Source organism: Sardina pilchardus, chromosome 8 (assembly GCF_963854185.1).
Source record: "Sardina pilchardus chromosome 8, fSarPil1.1, whole genome shotgun sequence".
Lineage (NCBI taxonomy): Eukaryota > Metazoa > Chordata > Actinopteri > Clupeiformes > Clupeidae > Sardina > Sardina pilchardus.
The window spans coordinates 33080225-33107844 of record NC_085001.1 but is presented as its reverse complement, the minus strand read 5'-3'; the positions used below and the strand labels follow the sequence as shown (position 1 = coordinate 33107844).

The following is a 27620-nucleotide window of genomic DNA, read 5'->3' as shown; positions in this document are numbered from 1 at the left end:
ACTGGTAGTAATAGGTTCAATGATAGGGCTAATGCTATGAGAGTATTAGAAATATAGGATATTGACGGGAATGTGTTACAATCAGAAAACCGTATAAAAAGCAAATATGTGTAAACCGGAAGTTTTCTTTTTAAAAAAAATTCATTTCAGAAAAAAAAAAAAAAAAGTAACCTGGACCAGGATGCTGAGAAGGAAACTAGGATGTTACAGCCAGTTACTCAGGGAGCTAGCTGATGAAGATCCTCTTAGTGACAAAAACTGGTTAAGAATGGATCAGCAGAACTTTTAACATCCTTCTCAGCCTTGTGGAACCATCATTAAGTAGACAAGACACAGTAATGAGGGAGGTGATGCCTGCAGTGGAGAGACTGGCTATAACACTCCGATACCTGGCCACAGGGCATAGTTTCTCCTCCTGGAGTATATATTCCGGGTTAGTAGACACAGAATCTCAAAGATCGTTATTGAGACCTGTGAAGCTCTTTGCATTGCAAACAAATAACCTGAGAATACCATCTACAGAGGAAGAGTGGAAACATATCGCCACAAGATTTGAGGAAAGATGGAACTTCCCCCATTGCATCGGTGCCTTAGATGGGAAGCATATCAGCATACAGCCTCCACCAAATTCAGGATCTCACTACTACAACTACAAAGGCTTTAATTCCATAGTTTTGATGGCCCTAGCAGATGCAGACCTGAAATTTATTTACATAGATGTGGGAACAAATGGCCAGATTAGTGACGGAAGGCTTTGGGCCAAGTGTGGGCTGAGTCAGGCACTGTAGGACAACACACTAAGAATACCACCACCAACAGCACTGCCTGGGTGTCAACTCCTGTGCCTAATGCGGTTGTGGCAGATGAAGCCTTTGGTTTGAAGCCATAGATAATGAGGCCGATACCCAAGAACACAACTTGACAACAGCAAGCAAAGTTCAACTTGGGGCAGCCATGGCCTACTGGTTAGGGCCATTTGGAAAAATGGGGGGGGGGGGGGGGGGGGGCTGAAGTGCCCTTGAGCAAGGCACCTTACCCCTCACTGTGTGTTCACTGTGTGCTGTGTGTGTTCACTAATTCACGGATTGGGCAGAGACCAAATTTCCCTCACACGATCAAAGGAGTATATACTTATACTACTTAACTATAGGCTCTCTCGTGCACGCCGGTGTGTTGAGAATGTTTTAGCCAACAGATTTCGAATTTTTCGTCAGTCAATTCCACTGGAACCTTCCAAAGTTGTAATAATAACTAAAGTGGCGTGTGTTCTCCACAATTTCCTGCGAACAGGATCCCTTACCCGATACACCTATTATAGCCCACCCAGTCTGGCGAATCAAGAAGACACAGAAACACGTGAGATCATTTGTGGGGTGTGGAGGCAGAAACCAGAGTGTTTGAATCCTATTGCAGTCTCCTCAGACAGAAATCCATCGTTGCAGGCAAAACAAGTGAGAGAGGAGTTCTGCAGCTACTTCAACACAAAATGGAGCAGTAAGCTGGCAAGACAGTGCCATTTCTTAGCTTAACATTCTTCTCATGGATACTACTTAATAATAAATTGAACGATACAATCAAATACATGTTGTTCATTTTATTTTCAGCTAGTCTGGCATATGCACATTGACATTAGGGCTGTCAATCTTCCTCTAGTATCCCATTCGAATTTCATTCGTTATTATTTTTCTAAATTCGAATTATATTCGAATATTTAATGGTCAATTTTGACTAACTATTTTTCTATCTACTCACACTGTAAAAACGGACTTAGCCTATGCCACTGCCACTATGACATCGTAGTTGACTTGTTTTACGTGATAGCTGTCTTGCTAAGTAAATTATAGCCCTTTTCTGACTGAGAAACATTACATTCACATTACAGAAATAACGGGCTCAGGGGGATTTCGCAGTGTGAAAGGTAGACGTGTTTTGGTCCCAGGTTGTCTGAAGCCGACTGCTGAACGACTGCTGCTATTTCAGTTAGCTCGTTGGCTAGTTGGCTAGTTAGCTAGCATTAGGCAAACATTCCAAAAAGACGTGCTGGCCTTATGCTGCATTCCAGACCTCATCCAAACGAGTGGGAGGTGGGACCTACCCTACCTGAAAGGTTCTACCTCCCACTTCAAAGCGTTCCAAGCATTTTGGAGTGGGAGGTTTAGAAAACATGGGTGACCGCCGTAACGTTAGCATACCGTCGTAACGTTAGCATATTAGGCTAGGCTAACTGTATAACGTTATAACGTGACTTTCACAATACGTTGTATTCTTTGTTGACACAATTTTAAGTCATAATGTGAAGAACAAGTTAATTACCGTGTCTAAAACAACCCTACCCTAAAGTTTATAGCGTATTGCTTGAAGTTACCCCTCACGGAGCATGTCTCCATGGGCGCCGCCATAATCCTCCCACTTCATTTTGTTGAGGTCGGGGCAGGTTGAGCTCATACGAGTTTGTGAGTAGGAGCTCCCACTTCGACAGGCGTTCCAGTGCATCTTTCGTAGTTGGAGGTAGGATAAATCCCACATCCCACTAGTTTAAATGCTGTCTGGAATGCACCATTACTGTCAGACGGTTTTGGTAACATAGCAACAATAAACACTTGACCGAAGCGCTGAGAAAAGGAGGAGGGAGCTCTCAGCAGCACCTAAAGCTGTCGTTTGCTAAATATAGTCAACACTTAACAAAAAAAATAAAAATAATAATGATAAAAAAAAACCACATTCGAATTATAATTTTAACATTCGAATAGTATTAATTTTTTACACATTCGAATTATATTCGAATACCGAAATTGGTTCCAACAGCCCTAATTGACAACTTCATCTAATGCAGCGTTTCTCAACCTTTGGGTCGCGGGATGTTCTGAAAGGGTCGCGGACTGAGTTCCGTTTTTTTGAAATAGTTATAATAAATAAATAAATAAAAAAATGCCGTCTACAAACTTCCAAGCCCCCATTAACATTACGCTGAACCTGATTCTGCACATGATTAGACCCACCTATAGTTCTGAATATTCAACCAATCAAGCTAAGCGTATAAGATATTTTATTTCAAATGTATCAACATATCCAACGTCACTAGGCTACTTTGGCAGCGAGCTGATCTCTTGCAAAAACCGCGGCTAGCCTGAAAATGCATGATGGAAAAAAATCTTAAAATACCGTTAAATACCGGCCTAAATCTCCTTGTACACCGGGAACCAGCTCAGAACATTGTTCAGAAGATCCCGTCAAAAAATACAAACGGACGTACGACCCAGATTTTCTGAAATATGGATTTACTTATACTGTGAAGCATGGTGAGCATAAGCCGTTGTGTGTGCTGTGCAATGAAGTACTGGCTAATGAAAGCATGAAGCCTTCGAAGTTACAGAGACATTTACAAACAAAACACGCCAGCCATAAAGATAAACCTCTGGCCTTTTTCCAAGGTAAGAGTCAAAATCTTGAGGCATCACAGAAGACATTTGAACGTGCCTGTACCGTGCAGGAGCAGGCACTGCGTGCATCCTATCTGGTTTCCTACAGAATCGCCAAGAGTAAAAAGGCCCACACTTTGGCAGAAGAGGTTATCCTTCCTTGTGCAATAGACATAGGTGAAAAGGAAGCTGCAAAATTAAAGACAATTCCTCTATCTAATGATACAGTTCATAGGAGGATCTGTGATATGTCTAATGATGTTGAGCACCAGCTAACCGAGCGTCTCTCCAATGACTGCACAGCGCAAAGAATGCCAGGTGTTTTCAAGTCTTCTGTCAGGAGATGGGTAGCGGCCACGGACAACTGCTTTATCACGCAGAGGTCCGTTGGTTGTCCAGGGGCAAAGTGTTATCCTGAGTGTACGAGCTCAGAAACAAATTGGCAGCATTTCTAGCGGAGAAAAAGTCAGAGCTGGCAGAACATTTTAATGATGACCTGTGGATCGTACTTCTCTCTTATCTTGCTGACATTTTTGATCATTTGAATACTCTGAATGTGTCATTACAAGGGAAGGGACACAATAGATTCGAACAAATGGACAAAATTAATAGCCTAGAAATCTCGAGTTCAGCCTAGCCAATCAGAACGCTCTATCTGTGTACGGAGTCCTTGAGCCCGCCTAGCTCACCTTCGGCTTCCGATAAGACGCCAGGGGGCTGGACCATGTGTCCTCGTTCGACAAGTTGTGTTTGAGACCATAGAGAAACACAAAAGATGGATGAGGCTAACGAAGCGCGCTCGTTTGAATCGGCTTTGGAAGAGTTAGACTTGGGCTTTTCTTTAAGTATATATTTTTTTGGGCTTTTATGCCTTTAATGATAGGACAGTTGAGAGAGACAGGAAGTGAGTGGGAGAGAGCGTTGGGGTGGGATCCGGAAAGGACCACGGGGCGGGAATCGGACCCGGGTCGCCGGCGTGCGGTGCAGGTGCCCCAGCCAGTTACGCCACGGCTGGGGCCGACTTGGGCTTTTCTTTGAAGTTTGAGCAGAAAGAAGCACTCAAGTCATTCGTTTTAAAGAAGGATGTATTTGCAGTTTTGCCGACCGGCTACGATTGGTCACAAATGCTGTCCTATTACGTGAAGAGGCAGTTTGAAAGACAACTGTTCATCCCAGCCACAGGCTTCAACTCTGTGAATGGTCCGACCCCAGACTATACATTTCTGTGTAGTTTGGCTTGCCAGGCTACAAAATTAATGCATTTAAGATCAATTTGAGTCTGTGGTCCAAGCATGTGTCACCGGCCAAAGGCCAATGAACTTAAATATTCAAAGGAATCCCAGTTACACACACCACAACACGAGGTAAAGTTTGTAAAAACAATGCAAGTTTGTTAACATGTAATTACACAGGCATTCACCAATCTAAGCAGGGGAGCAAGCTTATACGGCAGACATGTACAGGGTTGGCCACTCAAATTACTTGTGCAGTAAAACCCATCCCAAGACACTGGGGCCCCTCCCAGCCAAAGAAAAGAAAAACAAAAAACAAAAACTGACTGTTCCAACAGATAGGGAATCGATCTCACCAGGCCCCTGGGGAGTATTAGTCCGTTAAGCCTACTAGAATGGCTGTAGTCCTAAGCAGTGACGTCACAACGTTATGGTGTCCTGGTACGTCACCCGCCAATGTAGCTCACAAACACGGAAGCTCCAGCAGAGGGAATCCCAGCCGGCACTGTCAACAAATACAGCAATTAGATTGCATCGGCTACTTTATACTAGCGTCTGCCACCCACACAAGAAAGCAGAGTTTGGAATATCACCGTCCCTTCGACTCGATCCACATTCGCGTTGTCGTTGTCACTCAGCTGTATAACTCTTCTCCGAACCGGCTCCGTCTCCTCGCCCTGGCCACGTCTCCTCTTACTGGCAGCACCTCGCCTGGAATTCCTACATCATGGTGAACTACATGGATAGTAATCGTAACAAGAAGTAACAATTAGCCTTCCTTTTACTGTGCCGGTCATTCAGCGTAGATGGTCCACCGCAGCCCAGCGTTCTCGTCGGCGGCCAGTAGCTCTCACTCTCTTCCCCGACCTCCGCTCCCGTAGTGCAACCGCTGGCTCTTCTTATCCGGCCCAGTTCCGCTACAATTAGAATACCATCCAACCAGCGCTGTAATTCAATGATTGCCTCGGCAATGCAGGTGAAGGCAAAGTTCGGTTGCACAAGCATCATCACACAACCCTCCAATGCTCATATAAGAGTCCATAATGTCCGTATAGTTACACCAGTCCATATCACATCAGTCCAGCAATTTAATATCAGTCACAACATAAGTTATACATAGCACATATTCTCCCCCCACCCGCGACACATGTTACCAGCGACAGATTGGACATGTTACCGAATGTGTAAAAAACCTGATGGATTCAGACAGATCAGAGCTAAAAAGGGTCATGCGATCTCATTTGGAGAGACTCCAAACGCGCTTCTCTGATTATTTCCCAGAGGAGAACGCGCTGGCTCATGCTTGGATAAGGGACCCCTTTGGAACAGACGTAGAAACAGTGACACTGTCATCCGAAGAGGAATCACAATTGGTGGACCTGTCATGTGATCAAGGCCTGCAGAAGAAGTTTTTGGAGTCGAGTCTCCCTCAGTTCTGGTGCAGCGTTATACACGAATATCCTGTTCTTGGTCATCATGCAATCAGAGTGCTTTTGCCTTTCAGTACAACGTGTCTTTGCGAAGCTGGCTTCTCTGCTCTCACGCAGCTTAAGAACAAAAACAGAAACAAGCTCAATGTCGAGCATGATCTTCGGTCTTCAATCACCCCAAATGTGGACAGACTCATGAAAGGGAGACAGCATTAAAAGTGGAAAACCTATGTAAATGTGTAGTGTTAGGCTATTAAATGTATTTTTTTTTAAAAAACAAATAGTTAATTTATTGACTTGATAAATGAGTGCTGTTAATTTGCTATTGGGTCGCGACTGAGTTGGTATTTTCAGATTTGGGTCGCAGGGGAAAAAAGGTTGATAACCACTGATCTAATGCATTGTGTGATGTGTATGTCCCGAAGTGGAAATATTATCAGGTCTTGTCCTTTCTCCGTGATACCTGCAACCCTTATGAAAGTTCAGACAATTTAAATTAATTTAGGTCGTCAGAGTTGACTGTTCCAACAACCTCCCAGACCCCAGAGAACACAGCACCTCTTACTCCAACTTCATCTCGCCCTGTTGATCACAAGGCTGTGTCTGACTCAAAAGGCAAAAAGACAGATTAAAAAAAAAAAAAAAACTAGACAAGGCATCTGATGCCATGGATGGACTATGCCATTGGTGTGCTCAAAAGGAAGTCCTCCTCACCACATGCTGGGTTTTTGCATTACCTAGAGAATGTGTTGGATGACATGCTAGAGAGCAAAACTAAAAAACTTAAAAGGCAAATAATTGAATTGGTTCACAACCCAGCAGAAACTCTAGCCCTTGTGCTTGTAGCCTAGGCCTGGATTTAAGTTCCTGGACTGATGGCCCAGAGTATAAACAAGGCTATTCTATTCTTATCTCACCTTATTTCTCCTAACGGTCCCTTAATTAGGAGAAACAGGTGAGCAGGCTTCAACGTAAGCTCTGTTATGCTGGACAGATGAGATTTTATTTCAAATGTTACTTTCCTATCATCCTCAAATACTTCAATTTCTGATGCCGCACTGATACTGCTAATACTGCTAAGGCTTTGGAATACATGAAATTGGAATTGGAATACTTACTGCGATTTCCAGGCATTCACAACGTCATGGATGAATCAGTCTTATCTATGAATCTTAACATTTTTCTTTTTCTCCTAGGTTTGGATGTTGGTGCAACGTAAATGGATGTACTTGGAGAGCATCTTCATTGGAGGAGATATTCGTTCCCAGCTTCCTGAGGAGGCCAAGAAGTTTGACAATATTGACAAAATGTTCAAAAAGGTTTTTTTGTTTATTTTATTTTAGTTCATTTCTTTAACACTGACTAGGACTATACACTAAAAGCAAGATGTAGGTGTGAATGCAATGTAAAACAGTCAACTTACACCGCCTCTATCTGACATGATGTAACACTGTGGTAAACATTGGTAGTATATGATTCATGGCTGCTCAAAAAATAGAAGTGAAGTATATACATGCTCTGGTTGGATAGAACACATGCGTAAACCACTGCCTGTAATAAAACCCCTAGAGGCCGACAGACGCAAATTGCAGCAAAATTCACACTGCAAAAATTGAAATCTAGCCAAGTGTTATTAATCTTATAGTAAGATCAAACAATCTATTTGGTATTGGTATATGAAAAGACTTACCTAGCACTCTCTTGAAAGATCATTTTTAACTTAATTTAAGAAGACTTTGGCTTATATTACGGAGTCTTATCAAGACAAATTTGCTCAACTCACTGGCAGCCAAATTGCTTATTTTAGGACAAATTTGCTTAACACACTGGCAGACACACTTTTCAACAAAAACACATCACCCACAAGTATTGGCACCCCTGATTGTAATATATTTCACAATAAAACAGTCTCGTAATATTCAATTCAATATTAACATTGCTTGGTGTGTTTAACCATGTTTTTGTTTTTGCCAAACAGATTATGGCAGATACAGTGAAGGACCCTGGTATTAAGAGGTGCTGCCTCATGCCAAATCGCTTGATTGACCTACTGAGTTTGAGTGATGGCTTAGAACGATGTCAGAAAAGTCTGAATGACTACTTGGATTCTAAGCGTAATGCCTTTCCCAGATTTTTTTTTATTTCTGATGATGAACTGCTCAGTATTCTGGGGAGCAGTGAACCAACATGTGTACAAGAGCACATGATCAAGGTAATTAATGAGCAGAGTTTCATATAAGTTGTTTTCTATGTCAACTCAACCAGGGGTTTCTACCTCTGTCTGTCTGTCTGTCAGTCTGTCAGTATGTATTTATGTATGCATCTGTGTATACATACATAGACACTGTTGCTGTCTGATGAAAACAATGCATCTCCACTTCTGTTAATTTGGACTTTTTACTAAATAGAATGTTCAGCTTCTCCTCAGTCTACAGTGGTGGAGCAGCTGTGGCATGCTGGTTAGGGCTTCTGTCTTGTAACTGAAGGGTTGAGCACTGCTCTCCCATGCTGAAGTGCCCTTCACCAAGACTGGTGGGCCGTTATCGGCGGTAACGTGCTGCGTTAACGTGCAACTCTTATCGGGCGATAAAAAAAAATATCGGCGTTAATCTATTCTCAAAGTTGGGCTGGGAGCTGGGTCCATACCACACAAGCTATGATCACTTTCACCTTGATATTTTAGCGCAAACGCAAAATGTTTACGAGCGTGCCTGAAAAAAGTCTAGGTCGCACTGGTGCACCTGACGCTGCTCGGCTGCTTTCTTTCACAAGTTGTCATTGTAAACTATGCGTGCAACTTTACCAAACAGTATAGAAGTAACCCCCCTCTCCTTGGCCCGCTTTCTCTTGCTCTCCCTCTCCCTCACTCTCCCGTGCGCGCTCAATGGACACCCGCGACCCGCCCCTCGACATGCACATTTAATCCAAATAAAACATTCACAATCGTGAAAGCAATGATGCATATAGAAGACGTTAGCTAAAGCTTAATATTAATTCCGATTAGCATCATTGCCGCAGAAAGTTGATTAAAACTCTTACATTCAAGTCACTCTTGCATGAGTTGACTGATAATCTCAATACCAATGTTTTCCAACTCCAAAACTCGACAGGAGAAAAAGTATTAGCCCACATTGAAACTTACAGTAGGCTAAACACACGTGGGGAAACAGTCCAACCAGTAAACTATGATAAACTAGCCAACTATGCTACTTTGTTTACATTTTGAGGTTTCAAGCAGACAGCTGAATTAAAGAGGCAGAGTTGTAATATGAATAGTAGGCTACAATCTGCATAAAGCGTGCTTTCATGAATATCAGAAATGTCAGTGTGTAGAATAGGCTTATATCAATCATTTTGTAAAGAAAATATTCTTTTATTGTGTTTCAAGCTTTTTCTAGGCTTTTTGTTGTTAAAAAATCATTATATGAAAGGACAGCGATAAAAAGGTGACCTTTTACAGTTAAAGGCGATGCAATGAAAAATGTGGGTGCACCTAGATTAATCTAGATTAATTTAAAAATTACAGTGAGATTAATCTAGATTAAAAAAAATAATCTATGCCCACCTCTACTCCTAACTCACTGCTCCCCAAGTGCCGCTACAGCAGGCAGCTCACTGCTCTAAATTAAGCCCTTTTCACACTGAAATCCGGCACATTGCCGGTAAGGTGTGTGAAACGGAGGCGCAATAATCCTCCTTTCAAAAAAACCGTCACGGTGTAGATGTAAACATGTAAACACTGATGTGATGTAATGAAGTTGAACAGTTACATACAACATAGGCATCGGAGGAATATTTACTCTGGTCACTTTCGAAACAACAGCAACATCTGACAGCATCTTTGGAGTTTAGGAAGTAGGCTGCAGGCAATAGTTGGAAACATAACTGGAATAGGCTACGAAGGCTTTCGGTAAAGTAAAAGCAACGGCCGAAATGCAGTGAGAAAGTCCGTTTTTTGAAAGCTAAATGTTGACCGGTATGATTCGGAGATCAAACGGCTATTGAAGCTACAACAACAGGTGAGACGAAGATGTTTGGTGATCAATTGCCATTGACATCTGAAAAAACTGTGGAAGACGATAGTGTGGATAGACGATAAGGAGCCAGTGTTTTGGTCGAATGCCCTCAACCGTTTTGATGATGTTGAGTGGCAGAGGATTTCCGTATGTTGCGGCGTGGGCTGCCTACTTTTGAATTGGTGTTGGGACTTAACACTAGAAGCGCCGCGCCCCTCTGACCCACTTATACCTAGAAGCGCCGCGCCCCGGTCATTTGACCGCTTTGACGACCTACTAGAAGCGCCGTGCTGTTGTGAACTACTTAAAGCGCGGCGAGGCGGTCAAAAGACCGCTGAGTCCTTAGACTGGGAGGCTGTTACTTACACATAATGACAGCTAGATGGCGCTTCGTGCACGAATCAAATCGTTTGAATACATTTGTCAGACGTTGTTGTCTGTGGTTGTTTCATTATGACATAGGCCTACAGCACGTTTGAGTTATCTGTTCATTTATTTGTGTTAATTTGTGTTGTTTGAGGAAAAAACTCTGGAGGAGTTCTTGAACAAACCTTGAGCAAACTTGACTTTCAACTTTTTCATAGTATTTCATTTTTAATATTTCGTTTTTACATTTTGTATGCTAGCCTACTTAGAAATCTTGGCTATTTTAAAACGGAGGCATACGCGTTCTGTGATTAGGATCCTGACCCGACGGGAGGAGAAGGATGAAAAATGTCGACCCAACACCGGTGTTGTTGGATCTCGAGATCCGTAACCCGCAGTTCGGGTTTGGGCAGATAATCTAAGCTCTAAAATGAATGGGTGGCTAGTTCTAATTCACTCCCCAAATACACTTCTATTCATTTAATAGGTAGCTATGTTTGCGCCGCCGAAAATGACCGGACCGAACAAAGAGCCTAACCTAGTCTGGTTTCAATTACACAGTAGCCAGGATTTCATGCCGCATTTTACAGGCTACCGCGGCTACTTTCTAAGACAATGTTCATTCATTTAGGGAGAAGCATCTAGGGTCTAGCTACCTCGGAGGGAGGGAGATAGAGAGAGCAGAAATGCTGAGCAGGCATAGGCGCGAGAAGTAGCCTAGGCTAATTAAAAATGATGAGTGAAAAAGATATTCTCCGTTTTGCGAATGTGTAGGCTATGTTTCGATGTCTGCTGAAAAACAGCAGCAATAGTCTATTGTTTCTACAAGCTAACTTCTATGTGAATTCGTGATTATGGTTTGAGACACAGATTGACGTCATGAAGGGACAAAGCCGTAGCCCACTGGTTAGAGCTTCAGCCCTTACGCCCAAGAGTTGCTGGTTCGATCCCCGACCTGTGTAGGCTATAGCAGAAGTACTTTTGAGCAAGGCATCAATAAAGTATATTCTATTCTTTTCTATTCACACAACTAGGCCTACACACACGCTGGCGAATTCGAACATTCTAAAACGCGCATATACGATGAAACATGATTGCGCATTCTTCCACGAGTTGCATGTAAACAACAAACAGCCAGCCTACAGCCATGCAGTGGGGGTGGGGAGGCATTTGCCAATGCCACAGTGATGTCTGTAGCCTACAGATGGTACGGGTTGAGAATGCTCCTTTCTTTCCCGCACATCGGGACTCCCGAAGCATCGGGAAAACTGCAACCGCAAGGGGGCAACATAGACCGCCCTAATAATATGAAGGTTCGGCTCATGGAAAAACCCGAGGACACCGCGCTGGTGACGAGCGGAGAAAAGAGACATCACGCTCGGCATGTCAGATTGCAGTTTCAGAGTTTTCGAATGTTTTACAGCCTACCTCACAGCTGGCTCTCTCACTCGACGTAGCCTATAACTCAGTCAGTCCAGCAGAGATGCCAGAGCAACGTTTTGGTCAATGGAGAGGGAGAGAAATGCTCCGCATATCCGTCTCATTTAATCCGTCTCATTTAATATTAAAATGAAGGTGATGACTGGCGAAATTATAATCAAACGACGTTTCAATAAACCATTGTTGAAATTAATGAAAATGGTTTTTAGAAGCCTTCAATTCAACCTGAAAGACTCGATAGGCAACCTTAGATTAATTCATTAATTCATTACGGTTACAAACCGCATTTCCGTGAATAGGCTATTATTGTCAAGGCGAAGACGAAAGAGATGGACAAGATGGACATTTAGGCTACATTTATGCTAGGAATACTTAGAAATGTGTAGGCCTATAGGCTATTTTAAAACGGAGGCATGTTCATTTTAACCGGCGACGCTGGGTAGCTTACCCAGCACTTTATCACAGATTTTGTCCCCACCACTTTTGACAACTGAAAATAAAATGTATTTAACAGAAATATCTTTAATAGGCATACATGCCTATCATGTCACTTTACTTATAACCGTAGGCTACATGCATGGAGAAGATCGCGCATTTTGTAACATTGTATGGATGGTCAGATATGCGATAGGGCAGTGAGGGTGATTCATTGTAACCATCGACTAGTAGGCCTAGTTCCGCAAAAGAAGTTTCTAGCAACTTAGAATATATGGATCTCGTTATGCATGTTCATGTTGATTCAGAGATAGACATAGACTACCGTGGGCTACTGTGCGTCAATATAACAGCATTTTATCATGTGGTGAATTAATGACTAACGTCAGTTTAACATGTCAGAACTTTTGATCGGCGTTTCAAGTGCATGCTGCGAATAAATGAACTCGACTGACTGAATCCTTTATATTTCTTGGCTAAGTGCGAAAATATTGATACTCGAACGGTGGCGTAACTGGATGAGGCATCTTAATCACACGTCAGCGACCGGGGTTCAAAACTTACTCTACGAACCTCCGGAACCCATTAAGACAAGAGGCATTATTTTATTAAAACGTTTTGCGATTTTTTTTATGATTGCGATGTTTGCTGAAAAGAAAAGTTAATATGTGAATTCGTGGTTCAGCGCGCGCGCACACACACACACACACACACACACACACACACACACACACACACACACATTTTTACATTTACATAATAGGGCTCGGGCACACGCCTTGAACTCTAGGAATATCGCCGCCATTTGGTAGCGCACTGAACGTAATATCCATTCATTCAGATGCACAAGACAAGAAGCAGAAATATAGTAGCGATTTATTATTTTCCTCTTGCGATCGTGGGTTGCACTGTTACACCCCACTACACAGCAACATACGACCAAGAAGGCAAAAACTAAGTAACAGGAACACACTAAAAGGCGGGAGTAAATCCATGGTAATCCATAGTAAACTAAGGAGTGAAGCTGCCAATGTGGCTGTGCCCGCGAAGTTTTGATGTCATGATCCCGAGCCCTAGTGTCAGGAAGTGTCTGTCGAGAGAGAGGGGGGAGGGAGGCAATCGTCCTCAATGCAGCATATAGGTAGGCTATAATGTCTAGTGAACTGGTTAGACAAGTGTGGGGGAGGGGGAATGATCGCACAAGACAATTGCTCTTCATGAAATGGGTATAGTCTCACAGACGTTTGTCGATGTTTAAACGTAGCCTACTACATCACTTGCGAAATCGGACGTGGCACATATAATTATTAGGCTACTGGATTTAATATAGCAAGTCCATATACTTTGTTCATCCTATATTAAAATGTAATGTGCTGCGGGGAAGCATTGGGGAAGTCAGTTTAAGTTGTCCTGTAACAATTTGCCTCTTATTATAATCAAGAGTAACACGAAAAACACAAATATCATGTATTGTGTCGTAAACAGTTAATGACTTCGTGGCCACTATGCGCAACTGCATCGCGCAGTGAGCTGAAGGATAGGAGGATCGACACTTATTAACACAAAGCTTTGTAAAGCACTAACAACCACCCCTCAAAGTTCATTGTCCATAAGTCCAAACAATAAGTATAAAAATTCGACAATCCAAAACGATAACGAGATCTCCCAGAAACGAAAAACAAGTTTGTTGAGTAGCCTAGTCCTTCCAACAATCTCAGCTTTTGCGTTTGTTAGATAAAAGGCATTCTGTCCTGCTGTATTCCAATGAGAAAAAATCATCCACAAGGTAGGCTAAGGGTCACGGTAATGCAGCATGTAGGAATCTATATACGCACAAAACGAATGAATGGGTTATATCGGCCAAAACGAATGAATGGGTTGGGAGAGTCGTCTGGCTGTGTCAGCAGACTGCAGTCGGTCTCGAGGGGTTAAATAACGCACGTACTTGAATTTTAATCTGAAGAAGACCACACGGTCGAAACGTCATTCCTTTGTGATAAAGAAAATAAAATAAAATCAAAAAAGAAGGATTTCAAGTGTGCGAACCTTTTTCCATTTTTTTATGATTTAGCCTACTCTTGTTCTGCACCTTGACCGGGGATGTGCACAAACTTTTTTACTACACTTGAATTTTAAACCAACCATCCTATAGCCATACTTTAATAATCAGATGTTATGCTCATTTTTGTAGGCTACACCTCACCGGCAAGCACGCACGCAAATGCTGCTTTTATTGCACATCTACAATATTGGCCAGGCTATATAGAATAGGCTTTTAGGACTGTATTTTGCCTTCGTGCAACTTTAGTTGTGCTCAATCTAAATTATTGTCAGTAAGAATAGGTCATATTACCAAATGGCGAACCTCGAAAATTATTTAGGATATAGAGCCGTGTCCATTACGCATGCAGTTATTTTTTAGGCTATTGTTTTATTTGAGTATTTTTGTCTACCATGGCAAACATAGTTGAAACGTTCGCTCTAAACTTATGTATTTCCAATCGGCTTTCACAATCAGCTACAGCTGCGCATGAAAACTTGCAATGTCTTTACAGAACTGCTTTCACTTCCCCGAGTCGCGAACGCAACATGCACAACAACCGATATTTAGCAAACACATGCATTTCCAGCTCTCAAAACCGATGAGGCCCAGATCTCAGTGGACTCAAAGCTGCCTACAGCCATGCATAGTAAGCCTAATGATAGCCTAATAGTTATGACATTAATAGCCTATTAATGTTTAGTGTTTAACTTTCTGTTTAGTGTTGACAACACAAAGGCCTTCACGTTGTGTGGCAGTGCTTGCTTGCCCTTCGATCCATCCCAGTTGGTGGTTTTGCACCTGTCCCTGAGTTATAGTCTATATGAGTAAGCGCTTATGCTCTAACCGCATAATAAAAGAAGCACCTGCAGCAGTGCTTATGGCAAGGCTATTAACACCTGTCACTGAGCTATGGACAAGCAGTTATGCTCGAAAATTATCATAATAACAGACACACCTAATTGTATGGCTCTATGTTTGAACACATCAAATTAGCAAGCATTTCCTCCCGATAGCAGCAACGTTTGTTTTTTTTTTCTGTCGGTCCGCGGTTGCTTGGTCAATTGCGCAGCAAATTATCAGATGAAGCGGACCTAATTTCACTCCATGTCTCGCGGACCAGCAGCAGTCTCCACGTTTCGCGGCCCATAGTTTGAGAAACGCTGCATTAAAGTGTCATTAAGTTGTAGGCTATATGTTTAGTGTTTTCTTTGTGTGTTTTGCATTGTAGTGTGTTTGCATTGAGTAGTTCCTTAAAATACGGAACAAAGAGCGTCCCGTAGGCTATCTGTTCAATACAGAAGAAGACTTTTACTTATATATTTCTTATAACGAAACGCGAAGAAAAAATACGAGGACTGACCATCTCGCCTCTCCGCGTTTCCCCCAATATCATGGCGACAAAGAGAAATAAATATGATTGGACATTTTAATGTTTGTAGCGCGCCAGTTTACCCAGTGTGTGTGCATTGAGTAGTTCCTTAAAATACGGAACAAAGAGCGTCCCATAGGCTATCTGTTCAATAAAGAAAAAGACTTTAACTATTACTTATATATTTCTTATAACGAAACGCGAAGAAAAAATACGAGGACTGACCATCTCGCCTCTCCGCGTTTCCCCCAATACCATGGCGGCAAAGATAAATAAATATGATTTGACATTTTAATGTTTGTAGCGCGCTAGTTTACCCAGTGTGTGTGCATTGAGTAGTTCCTTAAAATATGGATCAAAGAGCGTCCCGTAGGCTATCTGTTCAATACAGAAGAAGACTTTAACTATTACTTATGTATTTCTTATAACGAAACGCTGCATTGAGTAGTTCCTTAAAATGGCCTACGGAACGAGCGTCCCGTAGACTATCTGTTTAATACGGAAGAAGACTAACTATTACTTATATATTTCTTATAACGCTGGCTGTAGGCTAGGCGATTTCTATAACCATTTTCATTCATTTCAACAATGGTTCATTGAAGTGTCGTTTGAATGATTTCGCCAGTCATCACCTTCATTTTAATGATTCAATGAGATTAAGGAGTCGACTATTGACGGATATGCGGTCTTCATCATTAAATGCAGTTGAAACTTTCTGCCACCTGGTGGTTGTTTGGGTACATTGCCTTAGCCTCGAAAAAAATCGGCTTGACGCACTGCGGGATCTCTTCGGGAGTCCCGCGGGAGAAGGTGCATTCTCAACCCGTACCCACTGTAAGATCATGTCCACACGTAGCAAAACGACCCCCACCCCCCTCCATGAACTGGTTAGACGTGTATGGGGGAGGGGGAATGATCAGGCTATGTTTGCAATGTGTGTTATGTAGCCTATAGACCCCGAAGCCATTTGCTTTGAGAATAACGGCTGGCTGAAGTTTTCATGGCTGATGATGGCTTTAGTTGCCACTTCATGTCTACAGAACATGCAACTGAGTCCTGTGTAGCCTATCGTAGCAACGAGCACAATACTGATATGGTGTAGGCTATCCAGTGGGAATCGTTTATAGGCTCGCGTTTATTTTTCGCGTGTGTCTCTGATATAATTATTTTTAGATGCAAAAAGTCTAACTGGCTTAGCCAAAGTTTGTCACTTCAATGAATTCAGTTAATGACCTATAATATTAGGTCCCTGCCAGGATGTGAACACGGGTCTTCTGCATCGCAGTCAGGGAAGTTACCGTTGAGCTACTTGCCGTTCTGCTCACCTTGCGACGCAACTTAGTGAGTAGAGCAAACAAGTAATGTCTCAGTTTTGCTCTCAGCAAAATCTGGAGTATAAAAGAGGGCCGTGCTGGTGTTGCTCTTTACATCCACCAACGACAATGAGAGTGGTTGTGTGGCGATGACGTATTTTGACAGTTCAGTCATTTGTGCGAAGTCGTACTCAGAAATGAAAGCCTACCTGTAAAGTTTGATTTCGTAGCCTACTTGTAATTTTTTAATTCGTTTTTTTCCCCATCCGTATTCTGATGGATAAAATACACACAATATATTTTATGCACGACTGGACTCATTTGAGAACTCAAAAATATTTATTTTATGCACGACTACAAATACGAACCTGCATCAAATCTATGACACGAATATATTGACAGCTGTCTCACTCCATACAAATACAAGATAAGATATACAACTATGAATGTACGTAGGCATACGCGCCCTACGTACATAAATAGGCTACGACCACGACGGACGAATTTCAGCTGAAAATATGTTTTACACATGTAGGCCTGCCTAATAGAACGTCGCAACATTTTCAAAACAAACTCGCATTTTACCACTGTAAATCGCCTCCATAGACTATGCCATGTAAATGAAAAATAGTTATTAAAATAAATCACATATAATACATATTGCACTATATATAAACTATATGTTTTATGGTAAAATATTATTCTCATGCCCGACTGTCAGGAAACCCTTGCGACATCTGCTGTGAGAAAAGAGAATAGCAGCCTGGACAAACATGGCCGAACGCGAGACAACATAGTGTTGTCACATAATGAGCGCAAAATAGCTCTAAACTAGCTTGTACCGGTGTGCTTTCGATCATGTAAAAATTCTGGGTGACAAAACACACGTAGTTAGGAAAAGTCGTGAACGTAGGGTCCTGGAATTTAATCGAGTGAAAAGATTTTATTTTTTTGGTAATCGCTGCGGTCAAATGACCGCAGCCCGGCGGTTCTAGGTATATCTAGGTCAAACCCACACGGCGCTTCTAGGAATACGCGTCAGCGGTCAAATGACCGGCGCTTGGCGCTTCTAGTGTTAAACATAGCATAATCTATTTGAACATAATCTGAGGCACACAACAACTAACTGAAGAAAATTAACAGCCTCGAGTCAGATTTGCCATTGCGTTTGCCAGATAGACAGTAAAAGAAGTGGACAAACAGACTGTGTTGTTCAGGGACTGAAAACAATTCTGGGTAACACTTTATAATAACTATACACAATTAATAATTTATTACATTTCATGTGAATGCAATGTACTGTTATCCCTATTCTTCTTATTATTATTCTTCCTCCGACCAAAATCCACGGTTTATAACGCTAAAACCACTTAACCGTTTGACGTCATTCAAACACTCATACAAAGGTCTTGTAACAGAGATTTGTCCAATGTATTTTTCCCATTTGTGAACTTTATACTTACGATATTTACGATAAAATAATTAAACACTCCCATAGACTTAACATTGAGACGCTGTGGCGGCAAAGATTAATTGTTACGTCAGTGCTCAGCTGTCAGTAATCAAGGATCTTTGATCCAAAGCCATGCCACCGCTGCGCTAAACCAGGCTAAACCTGAATGTTATGTCTACTCATTAAGCTGTAACAGCTATGAAAACATTCTACCATGACACAGCTGCTGTAAACCAGGACGTTATCGTCTTGTCTCCTGTTAGGCTACTCCTTACTTGATTTGTTTATATCGTTACAGTAACCGGTTTGCTCTCGGTAACGTTATCAACAGCTAAAGACAATCTAACCTAACGTCAACGTAAACACTGTATTTAGCTAACGACAACCAAACTTGCTCCAGGCTAACGTTTAACGTCGGGGTAGGCTGCAAGGCGAACAGGGCTTACACAAGGGCTTTTAGCCATCTCGACAGAGCAGCCTACACGACACCGATCTTCACCCAGCGTTTTAAGTGAAGTCCAACCTGATAGACAAAGGCCTACTATTTGCACCATTTAGGTTCAAGCCTTCGTCTCACAGTCGTTTCTAGTACAAACTGCATTGCTATCATTTTCACGTTTGTTTGTTAGCAAGCTAGTCGTTTCAGCTATAGGGACTTGCCAGCCAGGCAATCATTTAAAGTAGAGATGCACCGATTGCAATTTTTTGGCCGATTCCGATTTTTTCATAGAATTTGACCTGCCGATACCGATTTTAGCCGATTCCGATTTAATTTCTTCTAACCACTTTACAGCACAAACAAAGAGTTATTTTCTAGCCTATATTTTCTTTAATACAACATGTTAATAAAGAAATGTAATCAACTTATCAATGGCTGGTAGAAAAATGTGAATGAGATTCTTCTTCAATTCTTCTTCAGCTGCAGTATTCCCAGTGTGGGACATTCATTTCACACATACAGTAGGCCTACTAATTAGGGATGTAACGATACACTCAACTCACGACTCGATATGGATCACGATTTTTTGTTCACGATACGATTTTATCACGATTTTTTTTTTATATATTGATGCTGTTTGAAGAGGTTGCTCCAAAGAAAATCAAATTGACCCTTCCAGAGCCACGCCCTAAAACCGCCACAGGCCAATCGTGGCTTAGCAACCCGTAACTAGGCAAGCAAGGCCTGGCAAGCTTTCGAGTTTTTGCCATGTTAACCTATGGAGACTGCATAGCCTGTGGGCCATTAAGGGCATTTATTTGGATGTGTGGTGCCCCCAAACACGTGAAATCACGGTGAAATAACATGTTGAACTATAAAGACATGATATAGTTTGAAATACGTATTTTTCTAACTTTAAATTTTGCATATTGCGTGATATTTCCATAACCGCGAGATACGTTTCACGATGGCGGCAAAAAGTTCTTAACAGACATTCAACGAGACGTATGTATAGCCCGTCAGCAATTCTGTCTAAAATAATACCTAGTTGAAGTACCAATCATGTTATGTTGTCAAATATTGACGTTATGGAAGTATAGCTTAAAACGTTATGCTAGTTTTGTCCCCCGCCCGTTTCATTCGTACTAGCCTGGAGGAACCATCGAAAACAACGCGTACCTTCGACTTTTGCTTAAATAACTCATGAACGGTTTTGTTCAGAGCTGAAAATGCAACTGTAGTTGACAGAGGACAGATGTAGCTCGCTAGTGACCAAATATGAGCTTTCAGTGTGGTGCGATGTCTTTGTAAATTACATTTGTTTAAAAAATCCTGTGTCTCCTCCATTGTAATAGACGGGCAAGGTGCGAAAGTTTGACAGGCGTAGCAACAGTAACTATGGAGGGCGGGACTTCTGGAAGGGTCAATTGCACCACTCCCTCTCCTTCCAAAGTATTACGTCCTACACCTCTCCTCTTAAAATAAATGGCAGGCCCTACTGTTATATGCTACATCATTAGTTGTTCAAGTGCACACACTAAATGGAGAGCTAGGATTAAAATTCAGACTGTGCCTTTAAATAGGCAACTTTTTCCATCTATCAGCACAATGCTACAGTAAGCCATTTCCACTAAAACATCGGTCTTGCACAATATTATGTGCAAGACTGATGTTTACCAAGCATGCCAACGTGTTAATCTCTTTGCACTATCGTCATACGTTTTCTCATAGTGAGATGGCTATCCCGACATATGTTCTGATGTACATGGGGCGCACGGAGGTGAACGGCGGGACAAACGCGAAATGACAAGGTGTTAACTAAACAATTGAGTAGACCTAAGGTCGACAGGCTTTGTGGTTAAAACGATGAAAACCAGTAGGTTAGTCTGTCACAGCTAACTTCGTTCAAGCACAGTAGCTTAGACTAGTTTACACGCGCAGAAATTAAAAGTCAATATCAGCATCACAAGATTGCTGTCATTATCGGAAAATCCAGACACGTCAAACTGGACGCGAATGCGTGGCAAAAACAAAACAACTTCATAAATTATGTCTTTTTCAAACCTTGAAAACACCACATTAAAATCCAAGCATTTTCAAGGATTTCAAGCACCCATACGAACCCTGACACACACACTCTAGTTCAAAGTTGTTGCCCACCGTCGTCTTCCCTCGTTCTGTGCCCCCCTAGTGACATAAGTCACGTGACTCATCGCGATTCATTTTTTCTATCAACCGGTGCGAATCGTCACGCATTTGTATCGATTTTTATTCATGTCACGATGCATCGTTACATCCCTACTACTAATAGAAATGCACTGTAGGAACACTATTTTTTTTTTTCTTCTCACATCCAATATCCAACTGTAAATATCTTCAGAATACTGATAACTGGAAAGCTTGGTGTAGTACATGTGCTACATAGACTGAGATGTTGGAAAATGACAACAACAAAAAACTAATTTTGAGAAGCCTTGAAACACAGCAAATGACATACATTCTCAGTCCACACTCTTCTTTGAACTTTCGCGATTGCTTGTTGATACTAAGGAAGTGTCCGGTCACCAGCCGATCGATCGGTGCATCTCTAATTTAAAGCTTTCGTTATCATTCACAAATTAAAAACCTTTGTTAACAGCTTATTCAGGGTGTCCACGGGGTCTTAAAAAGTCTAAAAAAGTCTACAATTACGAAAATATAGAGATATTTTGCACTGTAAGTCTAAAATTGAGTTTGAGTGATTTAAGAACATAATCAGCACAACTTATGGACTGATCCAGACAATATACCTTAAAAGTGTAAGTTTACAACTCCAATAGGTTACAGGGCCTTTTGCAAGATTGTATCTTTCAAAACCTTTGCACTGCGCAGCATATAGCACCATAGGATACATTTGAACGCCAGTCGTAACATCTTAAGTATCAGTCATACTTTAGATGTTACGCGTGTGCAAACTTGCCTTTACAGTGGGGTCAAAACATTTAAAAATGTTTTGAGATTTAAAAGTGGAACTTCAATAGAGCTGTGTGTTTTTCCATCACACACTCAAACACACAGATGTATGACAACATTGCATCTCTACAATTTGATGTGGGGAGCAATGGAGAAACTATGGCGAAGGCATTGGTGTCAGCAGAAGGAGAGGTGATGACATTGAGACAGGCTGTGCCGGCAGAGGGGCGAGTAGAGGACTGGATGACCAAAGTACTGCTGGAGATGAGGAGAACGAACAAACTCATCACCAAGGAGGCCATTTTTTACTACAGCCACCAAAAGACCAGGTAATAAAGGTGTGCTGTTGAAATACTGAATCTAGTAAGATGGGTTGCCATATTGTGAGTATACAGTATAACATATTTGCCTGCAGTAGGGCTGCACGATATTAGGAAAACATGCGATATGCGATAACATTATTGAGTACTGCGATAACGATATAACTTGTGATATTTCAATATTTCATGTTTTTCTCCATTCTACTTGCTTCTAGCATAGACTGATGCAGACTATTAAAAAAGAAATGCATTGATTCCATTCCAACATGTTTTTTTGGTTGTTGTGTTTTGTAAAAACAAAACAAAAACCACTGTCAGTTCCAGTTTGACTTTCAATGAGGGTCACTGGTCAGTCAGGAAGAGGTCATGCCATTTTTTTTTTTTTTTCCCCCATATATCTGAGTTTTTAGATTCGAGTATATTCAACTTTACTGTCATTGCACAAGTGAAATACCAGTAACGAAATTCGGTTTGACATCTAGCCAGTGACACAAACGAGTAGGATAACTGACATGTCAAAAAGTCCATCCATATGAAATGCGTCACTACAACGTCCCATACACATAGAAGCGAACGGTCCCGGTGGACTTTTTCTTTGAAGTTTTAAAGTTGAAAGGTGTTGTGTGGATTCTGCGTTGTTGGTTTTTAACTGAAATGATGATGCAAAGCAACAGCGATTACCACAAACTTTAAGCCTACCTCTGCTTGCCTGATCTGAATGCACCTCTTCTCGGTCAGAAGATAGGCTTACTTTCGCTTTTAGCCAAACAATCACTCGCTCGATTCGCAAGGACTTGAAGTTGGATTTTTTGGATAATAGGACTACACACAATTAGGCTATACATGCTTTTTAAACGTAGACGTAAACGTATCACGTAGTTTACAACTACCAATTGAAATCAAAGTAACTTACATCGATTCCCCTCTCAAAGAAGCACACGCATTTCAAACTATTATGCGTTTCACAGGCAGGCTAAACCGAGCGCGTAATTTAGGCGCTCCGTTTGCTAAAATAGTTTATTACTCTATTTTGTTTTCACACGTAGCCTACGCGTTGCTATCACATCTGATGTAGCCAGTTGCACTGATCATGGAAGGTGGTTGATGTGGCCTCCCTGTCAGTCTCACACGCGTTCATTGTATTGCAGTGTATTATTGCCTACACGCAAAAAACGTATCAGACCTTTTAAGCTCTCGCTGGCCACATAGCCTACTGTATCAGATCCTTTAAGCTCTCGCGGGCCATATGAAATGAGGTTGCGGGCCGCATTTGACACTTATGCCATAGACTGTATGGAATGCACGGCAAAGAAAATATATCTAATTTTATCGAAAATTAAGTAATCTTTGCGGTATGTCTATCGCAAGCGTTGATATATCGCGATAACGATATATTTTAGATATATCGTGCAGCCCTAGCCTGCAGTATTTAACACATGGTGTCATTGACATAATTCTCTGCTTACTTTCTTATTATGACCGCCGCGCAGCGAAGCATGCCTCACAAGCATAGCATGGAACCATTATTTTTCGTTTTGCACACATGCACAAACACTCACACACACACACACACACACACACACACACACACACACGTGAACATACTCATACAGAGACACCTAAAACAAACACAAAAATGCAGACAAGCAGTTAGGGTGACCACCTGTTCCGCTTTATGTTGTACTGTACAGCAATTTTACCCTTTGTCACATACAATATTCACACATCATGTACATTATTTTCGAGCATAAAATTTGGGAAGGCTTGCCGCCCATGCCTCACGCACGAGCAAATTGGTGTCTTCTGGAGTAAATCTTTCCTGACGCCCAGGTAAATCCGCCATACCAACAGGCCATGGAACAATGCGCCAGGCTTTTAAAGGGAATGAGAGTGTGCAATCTAATTGGTTCTAATTGGCATGCTACGCCCAAAAGACACCCAGGACTAATTAACTAAATTAAGACAACCCCTTTTGACTGTGCGCCGAGCGCAATGTTCTGTTTTCACGCCATCAATATAGCCTTTTGCGTTTGGAACGCCCCCAAAGAAACTTGCTCGTTTAACTTGCGACAATGCGCATTTGATCCTGAGAATAGAGTGCAAGATGTTACGAAATTAATGTTTTTGTCTTTTAGATAGGTCCTGGTGTCTTAATGTTTTGGTTGGTGGGTTTAAAAATGTTTCTTGGTAAATTAAATAGACAATATATTTTTATGTTTTATGTTATTATGTCTGTCCCACATTGTCCCACTTTACCATGCTACTTGTCCCACATTTTGTTTGACTGGAGGTGGTCACCCTAACAAGCAGACACACACACACACACACACACACACACACACACATTACCTCCAACACACACACTTAGAAGCGAAAACAGACAGAGAAGCACACATACACAAAAGCAGGCTCACACATGTGCACACTCATTTTCATACATAAAAGTTGCAGCAGGGGATGGAGTAGGAGATGGAAACAAATTGACAAACATGATTTCTTTTTACGGAGAGAATGTGCAGGGCTGAGCGGCTGTCATATTTTGTACCACTGTGCGGTACATCTAGTCTTATAGTATTACTCTGCCCACTTTCTTACTGTAACCTACTTTCAATTTTGATTGTATATGTTGTATACAGTATATTTGTAATTGGTATCATCCAAAAATAGACTAAGGTCACTAAGGACAGAAATAGAATAAGGTGTGTTTTAGGAACCATTCTTTTCATTTTTTAACAGGAAAAACATACTGTATGCAGATTCTTGTCCAAAAGCATCTTGTAATTTAGTGATTCTGTCAAAAATAAATGTAGTCATTATAATAATTACATACTTTCTTTGTGAAGGGTGGATTGGATGCTGGACTATCAGGGCATGGTTGTGCTGGCTGGAAACCAGGTTTGGTGGACATGGGAGGTAGAAGATGTCTTTAAGAAGGTGAAGAAGGGTGAGAAGCAAGCACTGAAAAACTTCTCAAAGAGGATGCACCAGCAGATAGATGAACTGGTAAAGCGTATCTCTCGACCCATGAAAAATAATGATCGCCGCAAAATTAATACTGTCCTGATCATTGATGTTCACGCAAGGGATATTGTCGACAGTTTTGTTCGGGACAGGTGAGACATTGTGTTTACTTAAAAATTGCAGCTACTGTTAAGACAAATGTAAAATTCTGATGATAACCCTATTCATTTTGTCATCTATTCTCCAGTATAATGGATGCACGTGAGTTTGAGTGGGAGAGTCAGCTGCGCTTCTACTGGGATAAAGAGCCAGATGATTTGTTTGTGCGTCAGTGCAGTGCTCAGTTTTCCTATGGCTATGAGTACATGGGTCTAAATGGACGGTTGGTCATCACGCCACTTACAGACCGTATTTATCTGACACTCACTCAGGTACAGTCTTTGGGTAGGAATTGATTCACTCAGTAAGCATAGCAAGCCCAATATAGGCTGTATAGTTTTGTCTATGCATGCAATATTTACCTGTCCATCTGCCCAACTGCTTTAGAAATCTGACCTTGAATTTGTTGTTTTTGCATGTCAGGCCTTGTCAATGTATCTCGGTGGAGCCCCTGCAGGACCAGCTGGTACAGGAAAGACAGAATCCACCAAGGATCTGGCCAAGGCTCTAGGGCTCCTGTGTGTTGTCACAAATTGTGGTGAAGGAATGGATTATATGGTGAGGAGGTATTTTTCCTACTTTCGTATAAAATGCCATTTTTGTGTCTGTAATTTCTAATTGGGCCAATTAATTATTTACAGTACTACTCTGGTCTTTTAGTCTCTATGATCAAGTGATTTTGTGCTATCGGGTGGCCTTGCAATGCAACGCAACTTAGCACTGCAAAAGCTGCTTATCTAATTAAATCTAACCAAGTGTTATTACTCTTATATCAAGGTGAAAAACTAGTTGCCATTGTTTCAATATAAAGAGACTTACCTAGTGCATTTGACTTATTTTATGACATATCTTCCTGAAAACAAGCAAATTTGTCTGCCTGTGTGTTCAGCAAATTTGTCCGCCAGTGCGTTGAAAAGTAAATTCTTCTTAAATTAGGTGAAAATTATCTTTTGAGAGAGTGCTTGGTAAGTAGGCTGGGTGAACCCTGCTTGAACTTCCGGGGAATTTGAATTTCGCCCGGCAGCTCAGGCTGGAAACCAGCAGATCTATTTTCGCTGTTTACTGCCAGAACCTTTGGCTCCAATCAGAAACGGCCATACTCCAGTCCTGGCACGCTATTGGCCGGTGACAGGTTATTTTGTCTGTGAGAAAATTACATTTTTTAGTCTGTGGGCTCATGTTTCAGTTAGGAAAGTTTGAGATGTTTTGAGTTGAAGATCTGCCGCATCAATCAGTAATTGTAGAAGCATTCACCATTTATGTTAATTTTGTACAGTTATTGCAGGCAGATCCTGCAGATAAATTGAATTTGTCAAAAAATGTGTGTGACTTATTTAAGAAGAATAAGGTGACTTAGACTAGACTAGTACTCGACTTTGACTTTACTAGTAACCCCCTTATCTGGGACTTACTTGGGACTTTTGAGACTTGAGATTTACTTGTTACTTGCCAATCAGTGAATTTGTCCCATCTCTGGTTTCCTATCAGAATACAGATGCAGATCATTTTGTTGGTTGAACAGACAGATACAGATAACGTCACTGTACACTTCTAGTGAAAACACTAGTAAAACTTTTTTTGTTGTTAATCAGTGTTAAATTAACTATTCTGTGAATCTCTTCTGTGAAAAAAATGATTGGTCTTTTACATAACGTCCCACCAATGTTATCTAATAGGATTTATACATCTCTGTGACCAAACTGTTTGTATATTTTCTGTGACAATTATGTCATTTTTACTATTCCTTTTTTATTATTTATTTATTTATTTATTTTTAAATCTCTCCTCACTGTTCTTACTCATCTAGGCAGTTGGAAAGATTCTCTCTGGGCTTGCTCAATGTGGGGCCTGGGGCTGCTTTGACGAGTTTAACAGGATTGATGCATCAGTGCTCTCTGTCATCTCTTCTCAAATTCAAACAATCCGCAATGCTCTGATTTTACATCTGAAACGGTTCCATGTAAGTCCTTCTTGGCTTCTGCTTCAAATGATTTGCATGTAGCAGAGAAAATATGTTGTTGAAACTGATATTGTGAGAAGCAGTTGCCATTGAAACGTTCTTTCTCAACACTGATTTTTTAAATTATGAATCTACACACCTCAAGCATGTCTTGATAAGGTAAATTCGGGAAATATGCCACCTCATGACACTGTTATGGGGAAAAACATAAAGCCATACAGTATATAAGCATACTTAGCACCAAATTTAATACTGTAATAATTTGCAATGTACTGTTTAACCTACATGTAATCAGAACTACTGTCGACATTG

At 41.4% G+C, this 27620-nt stretch overlaps 1 protein-coding gene across 1 annotated transcript in view; it reads left to right on the top strand.

The window, feature by feature from the left end:
* Positions 1–27620, top strand: part of dnah10 (dynein axonemal heavy chain 10) — a 337572-nt gene that overhangs the window by 157331 nt on the left and 152621 nt on the right. The window contains exons 27-33 of the mRNA XM_062544195.1: positions 7278–7400; positions 8060–8293; positions 22014–22237; positions 25072–25341; positions 25437–25620; positions 25772–25906; positions 27156–27308. Coding sequence (XP_062400179.1) covers positions 7278–7400; positions 8060–8293; positions 22014–22237; positions 25072–25341; positions 25437–25620; positions 25772–25906; positions 27156–27308 — 1323 coding nt within the window. The remainder of the gene's footprint in view (positions 1–7277; positions 7401–8059; positions 8294–22013; positions 22238–25071; positions 25342–25436; positions 25621–25771; positions 25907–27155; positions 27309–27620) is intronic.